Source organism: Primulina eburnea, chromosome 15, assembly GCF_022965805.1.
Source record: "Primulina eburnea isolate SZY01 chromosome 15, ASM2296580v1, whole genome shotgun sequence".
NCBI lineage: Eukaryota > Viridiplantae > Streptophyta > Magnoliopsida > Lamiales > Gesneriaceae > Primulina > Primulina eburnea.
The window spans coordinates 13,854,647-13,872,059 of NC_133115.1; the positions used below are offsets into that span (position 1 = coordinate 13,854,647).

The 17,413-nt window shown below is 34.9% G+C and overlaps 1 protein-coding gene across 1 annotated transcript; it reads left to right on the forward strand.

The window, feature by feature from the left end:
- Nucleotides 1-5,752: 5,752 nt before the first annotated feature.
- LOC140814702 (protein GAMETE EXPRESSED 2-like) lies at nt 5,753-10,708 on the forward strand. Its single transcript, XM_073173769.1, has 16 exons — nt 5,753-5,876; nt 5,979-6,302; nt 6,393-6,731; nt 6,852-7,178; nt 7,259-7,465; nt 7,544-7,617; nt 7,697-7,838; nt 7,921-8,229; nt 8,293-8,417; nt 8,512-8,729; nt 8,816-9,040; nt 9,153-9,379; nt 9,476-9,714; nt 9,797-9,953; nt 10,056-10,219; nt 10,570-10,708. The coding sequence occupies exons 1-16, from the start codon at nt 5,801-5,803 to the stop codon at nt 10,690-10,692; spliced, it is 3,276 nt and encodes a 1,091-aa protein (XP_073029870.1). The 5' UTR covers nt 5,753-5,800; the 3' UTR covers nt 10,693-10,708.
- Nucleotides 10,709-17,413: the final 6,705 nt, after the last annotated feature.

Sequence of the window (17,413 nt, forward strand, 5' to 3'; positions counted from 1 at the left end):
ATGAATGAATGTCCAAGTAAACAGGATTTCAACAACAAACAAAAGAAAGTTAGATGATCCAAATCCCGCACAAATATGGCACGCTAGACTAGGTCACATTTTTCAAAGAAGGATGCACAAGCTAGTTGGAGAATGCATGTTTGACTTGTCAGACATAAATTCTATACTTACCCGTGAGTCCTGTCTGAAAAGAAAAATGACCAAGACTCCATTCGATGGAAACGTGGAACGTGCGCATGGTCTACTGGATTTGATCCACACAGACGTTTGTGGTCCGCTAAGTGTTAGCACAAAATATGGGCAATCCTACTTCATTACCTTTACTGATGACCATTCGAGGTATGGGTGTGTTTATTTGATAAAATACAAATCTGAAGCATTTGAAAGGTTCAAAGAATTCAGATCTGAAGTAGAAAATCAGCTAGAAAGAAGTATTAAGGCATTTCGATCTGATCGAAGTAGAGAATACTTGAGTGCTGAATTTTTGGGTTATCTAAAAGAGAATGTGATTCTCTTACAGTGGACTCCACCAGCAACACCACAATTGAATGGTGTTTCTGAATATTGTAAACGAACCTTGTTGGACATGGTTCGATCAATGATGAGATTCACTGAATTGCCTACATCGTTTTGAGGCTTTGCGCTTGAAACTGCGGCAATGTTGTTGAATAATGTTTAAACTAAAGCAGTGTATACAACACCATATGAGATATGGATGGGGAAACCTCCCAAGTATTCTTACATGAGAATATGGGGATGTCCTGCTTATGTGAAGCAGACAGTGGGAGACAAATTGGATAGTAGATCCACTTTGTGTTACTTTGTAGGATATCCAAAGAATTCTGTTGGATATTATTTCTATCATCCAAATGAAGCAAAAGTGTTTGTTTCAAGAAATGCCACTTTTTTAGAAAGAGAGTTTCTATTAGATAGAAAAGGCAATATGATAGAACTTGAAGAAATTCAAGATACTCCCTCAACTTTAGAAGTTGAACCTAATCCCCTAGAACCAGTAGTTGAAGTACAAGCTCCTAGAAGGTCTGATAGGGTTATTAGACCACCTGCCAGATATACACTTCTTCATGAACAAGGCCATGATGAGCCATATGTTGGATGTGATCCAATGAATTTCAAAGAAGAAATATCTGATACTGATTCAACCAAATGGCTTGAAGCCATGCAGTCAGAAATGGACTCTATGTATTCAAACCAAGTCTGGACATTAGTGGATCCACTTGAGGGAATTGTTCCCATAGGATGCAAATGGATCTACAAAAGAAAGCTTGGGACGGATGGGAAAGTAGTGACCTTCAAAGTAAAGCTGGTTGCAAAAGATTATACTCAAAGGCAAAAGTTGACTATGAGGAAATTTTTTCACCAGTTGCTATGTTTAAGTCCATTAGATTACTACTAGCCATAGCATCATGGTATGACTATGAGATATGGAAAATGGATGTAAAGACTGCTTTCCTCAATGGAGACATCAAAGAAGAAATTTATATGTCTCAACCCGAGGGATACACATTAGTAGGAAGTGAGCATAAGGTATGCAAACTTCAGAGATCAATATATGGTCTCAAGCAGGCATCAAGGAGTTGGAACCTCATATTTGATAGCACTATCAAAGAGTTTGGTTTTGCTAATAATCTTGAGGAACCGTGCATGTACAAGAAGTTTAGTGGGAGTGTAGTGACATTCCTAGTACTTTATTTTGATGGTATCCTGCTCATTGGGAATGATGTAGGATTATTGCAATAAACTAAAGTATGGTTGGCCTGTAAATTCTCCATGAAAGACATGAGTGAAACATCCTACGTAATGGAAATACAAATCTATAGAGATAGATCAAAGAGGATGTTCGGACTCACCCAAGCCACCTATATCGATACCATTATAAAATGATTCTCTATGGAAGAGTCCAAGAGAGGATACTTACCAATGTGTCATGGTATTACTCTATCTAAAGCTTTGTGTCCCAAAAACTGATGAAGAGATAGAGATGATGACACGTATTCCATATGCGTCAGCTATTGGTAGTATCATGTATGGTATGATATCGGCAGGTCCCAATGTTGCTTACGCTCTGAGTGTTACAAGCAGATATCAGGCGAACCCTGGTCCAATGCGTTGGAAAGTCGTGAAAGATATTCTTAAGTGCTTGAGAAGCACTAAGAACTTGTTCATGGTTTATGGGGATGGAGAATTAAAATTGGAAGGCTACACTGATTCTAGCTTCCAATGTGACGTATATGATTCGAAATCGACCTCTGGTCTTGTATTCATGCTTAATGGTGTGGCTGTCTCTTGGAAGAGTTCCAAGCAAGACACCGTTGCGGATTCCACCACTGAAGCTGAATACGTTGTTGCATCTGATGCATCCAAAGAGGCAGTTTGGATGAGGAATTTTGTCCAAGAGTTGGACGTTATTCTTAATAGTCTTGATCCAGTCCCGATGTACTGTGACAACACTGGTGACGTTGCGCAAGCAAAGGAACCAAGGTCTCATCAAAGATCCAAACATATACTAAGGAAGTTCCACATCATTCGGGAGATTGTGGGAAGATGATATATATCAGTTGAAAAGGTTTCATCTGCAGAAAATGTTGCTGATCCACTTACATAGCCCTTGACAGGACCATTGCTTGAGTAGCATCGCGAAGCAATGAGATTAAAGTTTATGGGTAGTTGGCTCTAGGGCAAGTGGGAGATTGTTAGAGTAGATGCCCTGTAAGTCAACTGTTGGCTGGGAAATTTATTGATTCAAGTGTAATAAACAATCTTTATTTTAATATAATTTAACTTTTCATGGTTTCTTTATACTTTATCTGTATACTCATGCAAGCAGCATAGATAAAGTCCTTGATTATGCTTTAATACAAATGAATCGTAATTCGATGTTGAAACTCATTTGTAAACACTGCATATTCTAAATTCGTTCCTAGTCGATTCAGCCGCCTAAAACATGGATAAAGGTCGCTTGAGCTCGAGACTAGCATATGTGATGTTGTGTACTGCGTTTCTTGGTAAGGGCATAGAGATGTCCAAACATACAGATGGGTAGTCATATGATGATTATACCGAACAACCCTCCCTCGGACTTTCCAAGTGGTTATCATTCATCGAGAGGATAAGTCCGTGGTTATGATTGTACATCATTAGTCCTTACGACCCGGGACAACACTGAGGCTCTATATGCTAGGGCTGTGATTTGACTCGTTTACCGGCTCCAGGAGAGTCATCAGGTGGCGAGGTTGGGTACAATTGCGACACATATAGGAGCCAGTGCATTGTAGTCGGGGATTCACCGCTCACCTACATGTGTGGATATCCTATGTGATCTGATGTAATAATAGTGCATGGAATCTCTGGCCAGAGTATGAGATGTACATTGAAGAAGGAGTTCTCCAATAATACACGCGATGCCACTATTATATGTAACACATAGTTATCGAATTAATAAGCAACCCTCGATGAACCAATGGTTGCAGATTCGATCGGGATATATGCGATGAAGGGACCGTACTGTACGTTAATCATAATCGACTGGTTCTTGTAGGCACTATCAGTGATACCTAGGGGATCATGGGGCGATGCTACTAGACGTTCTTACCATTATCCGATGGGTGCAATCAGAAATGAGTTCTGACATTCTTGATCAAAGTGTTGATGAAAAGAATGAGGCTAACTAGGGTAAGCCCGAATAAGAATAAATGTTATTCTGAATCACAAGGAGTTGTGAACCCTCAGCTGTATCCTTGAACCATTGAGGGTCACACAAGTACTGGATCGTTTGTTCCCGTTGAGAGAATAAATTCAAGGAGTTGAATTTATATTATGGTATAGTAAATTCAAAGAGTTGAATTTATGATAATTAAATTTTGAGAAAATAAATTCAAGGAGTTGAATTTATGAGATACTAAATTCAAGAAGTTGAATTTATGAAATATGGAGAGAATAAATTCAAAGGGTTGAATTTATGAAATTTGATAATTTAATTTATTAAACTCAAAAGTTGAGTTTATTAAATATTAAATTTTGGATGTGATAAATTCAAAGAGTTGAATTTATAATTTAAATATTAAATTCAAATGTTGAATTTATAATAGATATATACATCGAGATTTGGTCTAATATATGCATGCAATTAGAATCCATAGTTAACTTAATTAATATAATTAATTAAGTTAAAGGATGGGTTAGAAAAATATAATAATGATTTTTTATTATTATTATAATGCATGAAATTTCGGTGGAAACAATCTAGTTGGCAGGATTTTAGAATCTTTAATTATCTTAATTAATTAGATTAATTAAGTAAATTAAAGATTAGAAATAAAAATAAGAATTTTTTATTCTTATAAAACTAGATTACATCCGAAAAACCTAGATGAGATAAATATTGCTTTTCGGCTATTCCAAAATTTGGCCGTCCCTTTTTGCTCTCAAAAGGGCTCTCGAAAATCTCTTCTCAATTGCAAGAAAAATTCGGCTTTTGGTGTTGAGTCGATTTCTTCTTCGTGTTCTATCTCATCGCAAAATCTTCTATACTTTCTAGTGCGAGTTAGAAGAGGAACAAGCAATCCGGTCGTGGACCTAATTAGAAGGAAAGAAAGGAGTCTCTTGAAGAACGTTCGTAGAGATTCACGAAGAGCTATCTCCGCTAACCCCGGAATAGTTGGAGCCACGTGATTTATTCACCAAAGGTAAAAATCTAAACATCCTATGTATGTTTTGATTATGAAAACCATACGAGCGTCCAAATCAAATATATTTTGATTGTCAAAATAAAATAAAAATTTTAAACTTCCGCTACGTTTGGGCGCGTAGAAAACCGAGATCCAACACATTTACCATCTTCACATCTCAATTAATTATCACAACTAAATTAGATTTATTTTATAAAATAATTGAAATAAATTTATTTTCATTGATAATGATGATGATAAATTAACAACAATAGTAGTAAATAATTTACCACATAAATTCAAATTTAATTACAGCGTAAATATAATTTATAAATAGTCTAAATACATCAGGGTTTTTGTTTTTTGTTTTTCTCGCTAATTTAGCATACAATTTTTGAATGTTCGAACTTTAGATTTGATGTTTATAACGTACTTCTTTGGATTATTTCTAATTTTAAATCATACTTATTGTGTGATAGTTGATTTGAATTTATACGTTGTTGTTGTCCTACTATTATTATAAAATCTCTCTTAAAATAATGATTCAAAATATATAAAAATAAAATTAGCGATTTTTTGGTATATTCACTTTTTAAATTTTGGGTTTCGTTTATTAAGTCTTCAATGTTTGATTTTAATATATTAACTTCTAATTTTCGGATATTTTGATATAATTGTTGATGTAACATCTAACAAGTTAATAATTTTCGATGTCAAATCAATATTTTTCGATATCATCTCAGTAATAAGATCAAAATAGCTGAAAATAAAAGTTAGTGTACCAAAACTAAACTGAAAAAATACCAAACAAAAATTCAAAATTGAACAAATTAGTGGATCGTAGAGTATAATTTTCAAGGAAAAATATTTTTTGAATTTGTGTAATTTGATGTTTGAACGTGGGAATAAACTCCAACGTAGCAGTTTTCTCCACAGAAACCAACCTAAGCATATCAATTTCTAAAATAATAATAATAATAATAATATTTTCAGCAATATTTCCCATAAATTTAATATATAATTTCAAGAAATTGGTAAAAATAAAAAAATCACTCGCACAGATCTTTTCCCGCTCCAACAGTAGCATTGAATCTCTGCAGAACTTTTTCCCATCAATGGCTTCCAAAATTCTTCTGCTCACTTCGATTATATCGTTAATCTCCTCCATTCTCTTTCATTCCTCGAAATCAGGTACTAATTCATGCATTTCGACGACATCCCATTTTACTAATCAAGATTTCTAAGTGAAAATGTGAATGATTCGTCTTTGAAAAATGTCTCTGTTCCTTGCAGATAATTCACCAATGCCCCTTTTCGCTTTCAGTTGGCTGAACGATAGCGGCATGTTCGTGGCGGGCGACACTGCAACGATAAAAGTGATAGTTCTTGGAATATATGAGAGTGGAACGTACGAGTTTCCGTTCAATCCGAACATCACAGTGAATGAAAAGATTGGTAATAGCAGTTACATTTCTGGCGTTTCTTTGGATTTTGGTGGTGAAATCAAGGATTGGGAGATTTCTTTTACTCCTATTATGGTGGGTTCATTCAATGTATTGATCACTGATAATCATTTTCGGGTGTTGGATTCTTCTTTGCACTTCGGAGTTACTCCAGGTTTTTAAAATTTTCTCGACGAACCCATTAATTTCCATATGATTATCTTGTATCAGTAATATAATTCATTGCTCATGTTTAAACTTGAAGGTAGAATGTATCCAGCCTCCGGAATTTTGTCTTGGCAGGATGGAGTCGACGAGTTTATAGCCGGAACTATGGCTGAAATGTTGATCCTCCCAAAAGATGCATTTGGAAATAATGTATCTTCATCTAGTGAAGGGCCTATCCGTTTCAACTTCACTTTGTTCGCGTTGACCACTTCAGGACTCCCGGCAGATGTGCTTAATGTAACCAACAAAGGGTGGAATACTCAAGGTTATATTAGCATCGAGTTTGTTGCAGCCACTGCTGGAAGCCTCCTACTTCATGTAGAAGTCGAAAAACAGGCTTTGGAGGGCTCTCCATTGGCATTCACTGTCTATCCAGGTTATTAACATGCTTGTGAATCTAATAATGTGAGATTTGATTAGCAACAATGCTCTTTCGAATTCATTTTTTTTGGATAGGCCTAGATTTTTTGAATCCATGATGATACCACTGTTACAGGAATACTGGATATCAACAGCTGTGTGGCTAAATGGAATGTTGAAACGAATTTATTTCAATTATTTTCAAAGATGGAAGCTTTCATACACCAATATGATCAATATGCAAACTTGGTATCAGGATTATATGAATTTGATATTGAAGTTATCGAGAAGGGAGCGAATTTGTCTATGCCCATTGCTGATTTGCGCTTCAAAGAAATTGAGCCCGGCATTCAATCGTTCTCCTTCAGCTTAGAGGAGCCAGGAAACTTCACACTCGTGATATCTGACAAGGAGCACAGTACACTCATCTTCAATATGCCTTATGACTTCATTGTGTATATAGGTGCTACAGCCAGCTCCTTTTTTAAGTTCTCTTTCTGTTGTATCATTTTTCTTGTTTATCCTAATGTTCGACTTTGGCAGGCTATTGTGATGGGATGAACAGCATAGTCAATGGATCGGGTTTAAATGGTTCTGTTGCTGGTGATATAGCAAAGTTCTCTGTTTTCTTGAAGGATGCTTATTTATATCCTTCTCCTGTTGAAGTGGAAAGCCTTCAAGTCCGAATTGTGCATGAACTTGATTCCCAGATTTTACATCCAATCATTCTAACAAGGGAGATTGCCAATGGTAGAAATCATAAAGATTTAGTTTAAAGAGTTAAATTTGTCATTACCTTTAGCAGAAACATAATTTGATCTACTACAGGAAGCATGTCCTCAGGAAGACCAAATCATGGTGATTTTGATCTTATGCAGGTTGCAAATGCGGCAGTGAACAATGTAGGTGGTGTACAATTTTTATTTCTTGATATAGTATGCTACAGAGTAATGCGTGTTAACCATGGATTTTTTTATGCAGTTTTCTGGAAACCAAAGTCCCAAGGCTAGTGTTTTTGATGTTATTTACAGACCCGAAAAAAGCGGTGTCTACGAAATCAGTGTATTTTGTGGAAATATTCAATTAAATGGTGGGCATCAATTTAGAAAGGAAGTAAGTGCAGGTACATTTAGATTTTGCGATGTAGTAATAGCAAGATGTGCTGCATATACAGATTATTGATACATCTTTGTTGGGTTCTACAGGACTGGTTAACATGTCGCTTGCAGAAGTAGTAAAATGCTCAACAAAAGTACCTAAACTGGTTAATAACGAAATAGTTGTACAACTCAAGGATTCATACTACAATCCTGTACTATCAGAACAGGCAAGGTTGAAATTAGAGATTGTTTCAATCGACAAATCTACCGTTATGACATGCAACTTTTCGGATAATAATGATGGAACATATACCGCTAGTTACCAGGCAAAAGAAGTTGGCACATATGAGATTTGTGCTTGGTATGACGAAGAGCATCTCATGCCTTGCCCTTTTGGGGTGAATGTCTACAACAGTAAGTTCTGTCAAATGCTACATTCATGGATCTTGATTTTCTTACTTATCTTGTTTTTTTCAGGTGAATATTTCCCTAAAGTTTATAATGATACCATTTCTGTGTGGGAAGACGAATCGGTTGCTTTCAACATCCTTGAAAATGATTATTTTGCTGGTGGTCATGCAAGCATTTTCGAGTACACAAAGGTAAGTCACTTAAAACTTCATAAGATACTGATAAATAAACTGTAGAAGGTTGTTGCTTTGAAAATTCACTTGATATATGTATAATACATGGCAGCCAGATCATGGTTCGCTTCTGCAGTACGGGCACCTCTTTAGATACACACCATATAAACGATTTCATGGGAACGACTCTTTCTTGTACACGATAGCAGATGTTAATGGGAATCTTGCTTCTGGAGCTGTGAATTTATTTGTTCTCTGCATGCCACCTCAGTTGGTTTCTATTCCAATGAACTTGCAAGCTACAGAAGATGCCGTTAGTCCCACATTTGGGTAAGCTGACGCTTTTACTTCATCTTCATCCCTAAATCCAAGGTTGAATTCATAACGGAATAATGTCTGTCTTGTTCTTTATGTAGTGGTTTCCCTGGATTTGAGATTATTTACTCCGACATGTCCGAAAACATAACGGTTACTCTCAGTGCACAGAATGGGATTGTGTTGCTATCTCCTATGCTAATGCAGTTTCAACCAAAATTCTATGAATTTTCTATCCAAAGAGACATTGGAAATGCTAATGGGCTTATTTTGATAGGCTGTCTTGATTCAATCAATTTCGCTCTTCAGTCCATCAAATACTTTGGGTATGCCTGTTAATAGTACACCCTTCCTAAACCACCACCTAACACCTGTCTTTTAACTGTTTGCCGTGCTATCTATTGACTCTTTTTTTATTGTATTGCTCATGTGTGTTAGCAAAGAAAACTTTTACGGTGCCGATGCTATCCGAATTTCTTCCAAAAACAGGAATGGGGAGAACACTATAGACGTTCCCCTTTATGTGCAGCCTATCAACGATCCACCTGTCATAAATGTACCATCATATCTTATCTTGGAGGAAAAGAGTGATGGAGTACTAATCTTTGGTGGACAAAGTGTCAAATTGGACTTTGTTACTGATCCAGATATTGTGGATTTTCCCGGTAACAGCATGAACAACAGAACTTACCCTGTTTTAAGAAGTTATAATGTTCGGATATGAGAACCTGATTTCCGGTTAATGTAATGATGTTGTTCAGGCAACAGGTCTCATTTTCTGCTCCTGTCTTCTGTAGAAGTCAGTTCTGGATTCCTGTCAACGAGCCTTCCTGCCGAACTAATCAGTTCAACAGAAATAAAAATGAAATCTAGTCATCAATGGCAGCCACTGCAAACATTTGTTACCATATCGAAGCATTTCCTGGTAAAGGCAAAAGCTATCAGATTTCGTGGTTCAATCGAAGAACTTAACAGTATAATGGAACAACTAATGTTTCATGTATGTCTTGCAGGACCCTTTTCAGTACATACTGTTTTTATATCTAAACTCGACCAATTTCCTTAGATCTTTTATATTTCAGGAAGGCAAGCACGGTGCTGTCTTGACGGTGACAGTAAATGATCTAGGAAATCATGGATGCTACCCGAATTGCAATGCAATGATGACGTCGTCTCTTTTTGTGCAGTCTAACGTGAATCTGATCAGGAAAAGGCCCATGAGTTCTTTTGCAGCACATAGTAAGTTGAAAATTTTTAATACGAGCATTATTCTCTGCATTCTTAACAAATTCTTGAACATCATCTGTTATTCACTTGTCTCGATCTGCTATTATTTTGTAGCTTTTGGAGCAGTTATCGTGGTCGAATCCGTTTCAGTGCTTTGTTTGGGTTTGATGCTTCTGTTTTTCATATGCAAATGTGCTGTTATTCTTCTCAAAGAAAAGAAGAGACAGAAGGATCAGCATATGGATCTCTCCAAAATTCAAGATTCATCCGAACAAGCTGTAAGTTGGCTTTTGCAGTTCTCATTATTCTTTTTACTGTTTTTGACGCACTGGATTTGTCACCTGTGGAATATTTTCTCAACTTTGCTAAAAAAAAATTATTTAGGATTAGTTACTCTTTTCAGCCTAATTATTTGGATCCAAAATGGTTTTGGTCACTGTTTTTTGAAATATGTCAAAAAGGTCGATCGACTTATGTAATACAGATGGTTTTGCTCCCCGACTTTAATTCATTGATTAAAGGAACCAAAATGGACTGTTCCCAAACAACAGGACTCTTGCTGTTTTACGACTCATTAATATCGGGTACCAAAAACATTTAAAACTTATAATTTGGTGACATTTTGCAGTTGGCCTTTGACTCATCTGAGAATGAGAAATTATTTATGAAGAGTTCTGCTCAGTCTCTCGGTGATCATCACGAAGAAACCCAGTCTTTGAATCTTGAGCCTTCTACTTCTACCAAGGAATGATTTTTATTTTTATTATTTGTATATAGTTTTTTCAATCTAATGCGATTAAAAAAGGTGGAAAATAGTTCATATTGTTGTGAAAAAGTAAAAATTTATGGTAAAAAATAAAAATCTCAAACACTCAAAATTTACCAAACTACACACTTTATAATATTTTTCTCTCTACTCAATTGTGATTTTCTTCACAAATGAGAGATCTATTTATAGGAAATCTTTACACATAATCCAAAAATAAAATACATCATTACCTACATCATCACACACTAATTTTCAATATTCAACACCTATTTTTCAACATTCAACATTCACATTTTCAACACAAATATTTTTCACATTTTAAATAATATTTCAACACTCCCCCTTGTGATGATGATCATGATACGATGATGTCTTCATTACGTGTTTTGTACTGCCTCGTTAAAAACCTTACTTGGAAAAACCCATTGGGATAAAAACCATAGTAAGGGAAAAAGAGTGCAGTCACGTAAACTCCCCCTGATGTTGACATGAACAATTCTTCACAAATTTCGTAGATTGCGCATCCCAATATTATATATGTGCTTTCTGAATATTGACGTAGGAAGTGCCTTTGTGAAGAGATCTGATGAGTTTTCACTTGATTGAATGTGACGAACATCAATACATTTATTCTTCTCAAGCTCCTTGGTGAATGCGAAGAACTTAGGAGGAATATGTTTAGTTCTGTCGCTTTTTATGTATCCTTCTTTCATTTGAGCAACACATGCAGCATTATCTTCATATAGTATCACAGGTTTCTCATCGAATGATAATCCGCATGAGATTTGGATATGTTGGGTCATTGATTTTAACCACACACATTCACGACTTGCTTCATGTAGTGCAATAATCTCAGCATGATTTGATGAAGTAGTTACGAGCGTTTGTTTCTGTGAACGCCAAGAAATTGCAGTGCCTCCACGAGTAAATACATATCCAGTTTGGGAACATGCCTTGTGTGGATCAGATAAGTATCCAGCATCAGCATAACCAATCATACTTGAATTAGCATCTTTTGAATACAAAAGTCCCAAGTCTGTCGTTCCTCGTAGATAACGGAATATATGTTTAATTCCGTTCCAGTGTCTCTTTGTTGGATATGTGCTAAATCTTGCCAACAGATTTACAGCAAAAGATATATCAGGCCTTGTACAATTTGTAAGGTACATAAGGGCACCGATGGCACTTAGATATGGTACTTTTGGACCAAGAATATCTTCATCATCTTCACATGGACGGAATGGATCCTTTTCTATGTTTAATGATCTAACAACCATTGGAGTACTTAAAGGATTTGCTTTATCCATATTAAAACGTTTAAGGATCTTTTCTGTATAATTTGTCTGGTGAACAAACATTCCACATTTTTTTTGTTCAATTTGTAAACCCAGACAATACTTGGTTTTTCCAAGATCCTTCATTTCAAATTCTTCCTTCAAGTATGACACAACTTCTTGAATTTCCTTATTCGTTCCAATGATGTTTAAATCATCAACATATACAGCAATAATTACGCATCCGGATGTTGTTTTCTTAATGAAAACACAAGGGCATATTGAATTATTTACATATCCCTTTTTCATCAAGTGATCACTTAGTCGATTATACCACATTCGACCTGATTGCTTTAACCCATATAACGATCTTTGTAATTTCACAGAATAACATTCCCTGGGTTTTGAACTTTGTGCTTCAGACATCTTAAATCCTTCAGGGATTTTCATATATATATTACTATCAAGTGATCCATATAAGTAAGCTGTAACAACATCCATAAGACGCATTTCTAAATTTTCAGATACCGCCAAGCTAATCAAATACCGAAACGTAATTGCATCCATCACGGAAGAATACGTTTCTTCATAATCAATTCCATGCCTTTGAGAAAAACCTTGTGCAACAAGTCGAGCTTTATATCTTACTATTTCATTTTTCTCATTTCGCTTTCGAATAAAAACCCATTTGTATCCAACAGCTTTTACACCTTCAGGTGTAAGGACTATAGGTCCAAAAACATTACGTTTATTTAGCGAATCCAATTCAACCTGGATAGCATCTTTCCATTTTACCCAATCCTGTCGATTTTTACATTCACCAAAAGATTTTGGTTCATGATCTTCATTATCATTTATGATGTCGATTGCCACATTATAAGAAAATATATCATCAATTTCTTCTATATCTTTTCGGTTCCATATTTTTCCAGTATTAATGTAATTGATAGATATTTCACGATTTTCGTCAGTTTGTGGTTCTGACAGAACATTTTCATCATCATGTGTTTCTTCAGGAACATCATTATCTATTTTGTGATCATCATGTGTTTCTTCAGGAACATCATTCTCTATTTTGTGATCATCGTGTTTCTCTATGAATTTTCTTTTTCGAGGATTTTTATCCTTGGAACCGACTGGCCTTCCACGCTTCAGGCGTTTAATGACATCATGAGTATTTTCAATTTGTTTCTTTGGAATTTCAATTCGAGCAGGGGCATTTGCAGCATGTATATATGATTTAGTTACCCCTTTTGTGTCTGCAAATGCATCTGGTATTTGATTTGCTATTCTTTGCAAGTGTACAATTTGTTGTACATCATTTTCACATTGTTTTGTTCTTGGATCCATATGTAACAATGATGATACATACCACGTAATTTCCTTTTCGGTATGTTTCTGTTCTCCCCCTAACATTGGGAAGATTTCCTCATTAAAATGACAATCAGCAAAACGTGCTGTGAACACGTTGACTGTCTGAGGTTCAAGATATCGAATGATTGATGGACTATCATAACCGATATAAATTCCAACCTTTCTCTGAGGTCCCATTTTCTTTCGTTGTGGTGGTGCAATAGGCACATACACCATACATCCAAAAATTCTCAGATGAGAAATGTCTGGTTCTTTACCAAATGCAAGCTGCAATGGGGAGTATTTATGATATGCACTTGGTCTGATACGAATTAATGCAGCAGCATGTAAAATTGCATGTCCCCATATAGAAATAGGGAGCTTTGTTTTCATAATCATTGGTCTAGCAATCATTTGCAGACGTTTAATCAATGATTCAGCCAATCAATTCTGTGTATGTACATGAGCAACAGGATGCTCAACAATGATTCCTATAGACATACAATAATCATTGAAAGTCTGGGAAGTAAATTCACCAGCATTATCAAGTCTAATTTTCTTGATTGTATAATCGGGAAATTGATTCCTCAATTTTATTATTTGAGCAAGTAATCTTGCAAATGCAACATTTCGAGTTGACAATAAACATACATGTGACCATCTGCTGGAGGCATCAATCAATACCATAAAGTATCTGAATGGTTCACATGGTGGATGGATTGGTCCACAAATATCACCCTGAATACGTTCAAGAAACATTGGTGATTCAGTTTGGATTTTGGTTGGTGATGGTCTTATAATAAGTTTTCCGAGAGAACATGCTTTACATTGAAACTTATTATTCTGAAAGATCTTCTGGTCTTTCAATGGATGACCATGTGTATTTTCTATAATTCTTCGCATCATTGTTGAACCAGGATGTCCTAATCGATCATGCCAATTGATCAGTATTGAAGAATTATCAACTACCATGTTTGATTCAATTGGACTTATATATGTATAATGCAATCCAGTAGGTAGCATTGGTAGTTTTTCAACTACATATTTCTTTCCTGATTTATATGTGGTAAGACATATATATTTCTCATTCCCTTCATTCATTGTTTGAGTATCATACCCATGGGAATATATATCATTAAAACTCAACAAATTTCTTTTCGATTGTGGTGAATATAAAGCATCATTGATAAAAAATTTTGTACCATTAGGTAACAAAAATTGTGCTTTACCACAACCTTTAATCAAGTCTACAGGACCTGATATTGTATTCACCATTGTTTTTGTTGGTTTTAGTTCCAAGAAATATCTTTTATCTCGGAGGATAGTGTGCGTTGTACCACTATCAGGTATGCAAACTTCATCTTTGTTCATAGTATTTTCCATATTTGAACTTCAAAAAAAATATGCAATGAAATAAAATTACTGACAATACATTTATAAAAATACAATAAAATACATATGCCAAAATATAACACACGATAAAATATTATCATACAATTACATGAAAAATAAAATGTTTTACATATTTATTCCACCCGCAAATTGATCATTGTCTGAGAAATCAATCAGAAAATCTCCAGCATCAAAATGAGTTGAATTACTCAAAGGTTCACTGTTTTCAGTGAAGTTGGTCTCCTTTTCTTTCCCCTTTATTGATTCTTTATAAAGTTTGCAAAGGTGCTCAGGGGCTCGACAAATACGGGACCAATGTCCTGGAGTACCACATCTTAAACAAGAACTTTCAAATCTTTTTGAGTGATTTTCATTTACACTCATGTTCTCTTGATGCCTTTTCGGTGGATGATTTGGGACGTTCCTTTGAGATGAGTTATTGAAGTAACTATCTCGATTATTTTCAAAACCACGGCCGCGTCCACGACCACGACTATTTCCACGTCCCCGACCACGTCCACGACCACGACCACGACCTCGATTTCGTCCTCGACCAAAATCTTGTCTATAACTTTGATTTTGGTTGCCAGATTTAAATTCATTTTTGCTTACGACATTTGCTTCAGGAAATGCCGTTGAACCAGTAGGTCGTGCCTGATGATTTCTCATTAATAGCTCGTTATTCTTTTCCGCCACAAGGAGACAGGCGATAAGTTCAGAATATCTCAAAAATCCACGCACTCTATATTGTTGTTGTAGAGTTATATTCGATGCGTGAAAAGTGAAAAATGTTTTCTCAAGCTTTTCCAATTCTGTAATCTCGTGCCCACAAAATTTCAACTGCGAGATTATTCTATACATCGCCGAGTTGTAATCGCTGACTTTTTTAAAGTCTTGGAATCTTAACGTATTCCATTCATCCCTAGCGATCGGAAGTATAACTTCCCTTATATGTTCGAATCTTTCTTTTAATCCCTTCCATAAAGCCATGGGATCTTTTTCAGTCATATATTCACATTTTAATCCATCGTCGAGATGTCGACGCAAAAATATCATGGCTCTTGCCTTTTCTTGTGATGTGCATATGCCATTTTCTTTTATGGTCTCATTTAGACCTAATGACTCAAGATGCATTTCTACATCGAGAGTCCATGACATATAATTTTTCCCAGTCATGTCAAGAGCGATGAATTCGAGCTTTGTCAAGTTTGCCATGGTGGTACTAAAAATCACGATGCATTTTATTAGTTAATGAATATTGCAATACAAAGTAATGGATAAACAACAAGTACAAGTATTCGTAAAAATAAAGAAAACACACGAGGAGGATATTCTCCGATAAATACAAGACTCGTGAGTATGATAACTAAAATAATTAAAAATAACCTTGCGAAAGTCATCTTCTTTTTTCTCCGAAAATTTGATGAAGAATAATTTTTAGAGAAGAAGAGAAAGTTGGGGTGATTGAATGAGTTTGAGAGATCATATTTATAAGGCAAAAACTAGTCGTTTTGTTACCGTTTATGACCGTTGGTGAATAAAAGAATAAATGTATGTATTTGTATAATTTTATGGTAATAATATGGTATATATAATATTAGACATGTTTAAATAATTATATATATCATATCATAATATTATAACGACTGTCATAATTTATTTTGTTTAAAAACCTTATAGGATTTTATACTTGTCGTATCCCTTGCCGGGAGTGTGGGATGTCGTCTTAACATCCTCCCAGGATTTATAACAAGTTTATGAAAAATTTATTTTTATTATTTCTAATAATAACATTATATTGTATATTAAATAAATACACAATAAACAAATAACAGTAAAATAAATATAATTACTTTTGTTACCTTTTTCTTCTGTTTGGAGCTTGGAAAAATATGTAGGACTTTTAGAGCTTCGTGCTGATAACGTGTTGTGAAAAAGTAAAAATTTATGGTAAAAAGTAAAAATCTCAAACACTCAAAATTTACCAAACTACACATTTTATAATATTTTTCTCTCTACTCAATTGTGATTTTCTTCACAAATGAGAGATCTATTTATAGGAAATCTTTACACATAATCCAAAAATAAAATACATCATTACCTACATCATCACACACTAATTTTCAATATTCAACACCTATTTTTCAACATTCAACATTCACATTTTCAACACAAATATTTTTCACATTTTAAATAATATTTCAACACATATTTGGTTATGTTTCTAATGTTTACACAAAATAATATTTTCTGATTATAAGTTTCAGCCATTGAGTTTGAAAATAAGAACTATGTTAGATTATATTTTCAAACTAAATGATTTTTACTGTAATAGCCGACCCATAATAAATTATTGGATAAAATGATAACAATCAAGGTTTTCATTATTATTTATTGAAATTTTATCTAAAAATAATTCAATTTTTGTGTGATGTTATGCTGTAAGAAAAACCAAGAATCCAATTATTTATCAATACTTGCAAACCACCCAATCAAGGGGATTTTGGTACTCCAAGAATGCATACAGAATCAACATCATCGTATTCTCGATATCTCGTCAACCATTTGTGGTCGAATCTATCCTACAGCGAGTGAAATTTATGAGAATGGAATGGAATGGAATGAAATCAGATAATATATATCGGAACCTACCACAAATTGATAAATCCAATGCCTTCCTCTTC

Coding starts and splice junctions, on each gene's coding strand:
- LOC140814702 (XM_073173769.1), top strand. CDS start 5,801: ATGGCTTCCAAAATTCTTCTGCTCACTTCGATTATATCGTTAATCTCC. Junction 6,303..6,392: donor GCACTTCGGAGTTACTCCAG/GTTTTTAAAATT, acceptor TTAAACTTGAAG/GTAGAATGTATCCAGCCTCC. Junction 9,715..9,796: donor TGGAACAACTAATGTTTCAT/GTATGTCTTGCA, acceptor TTTATATTTCAG/GAAGGCAAGCACGGTGCTGT.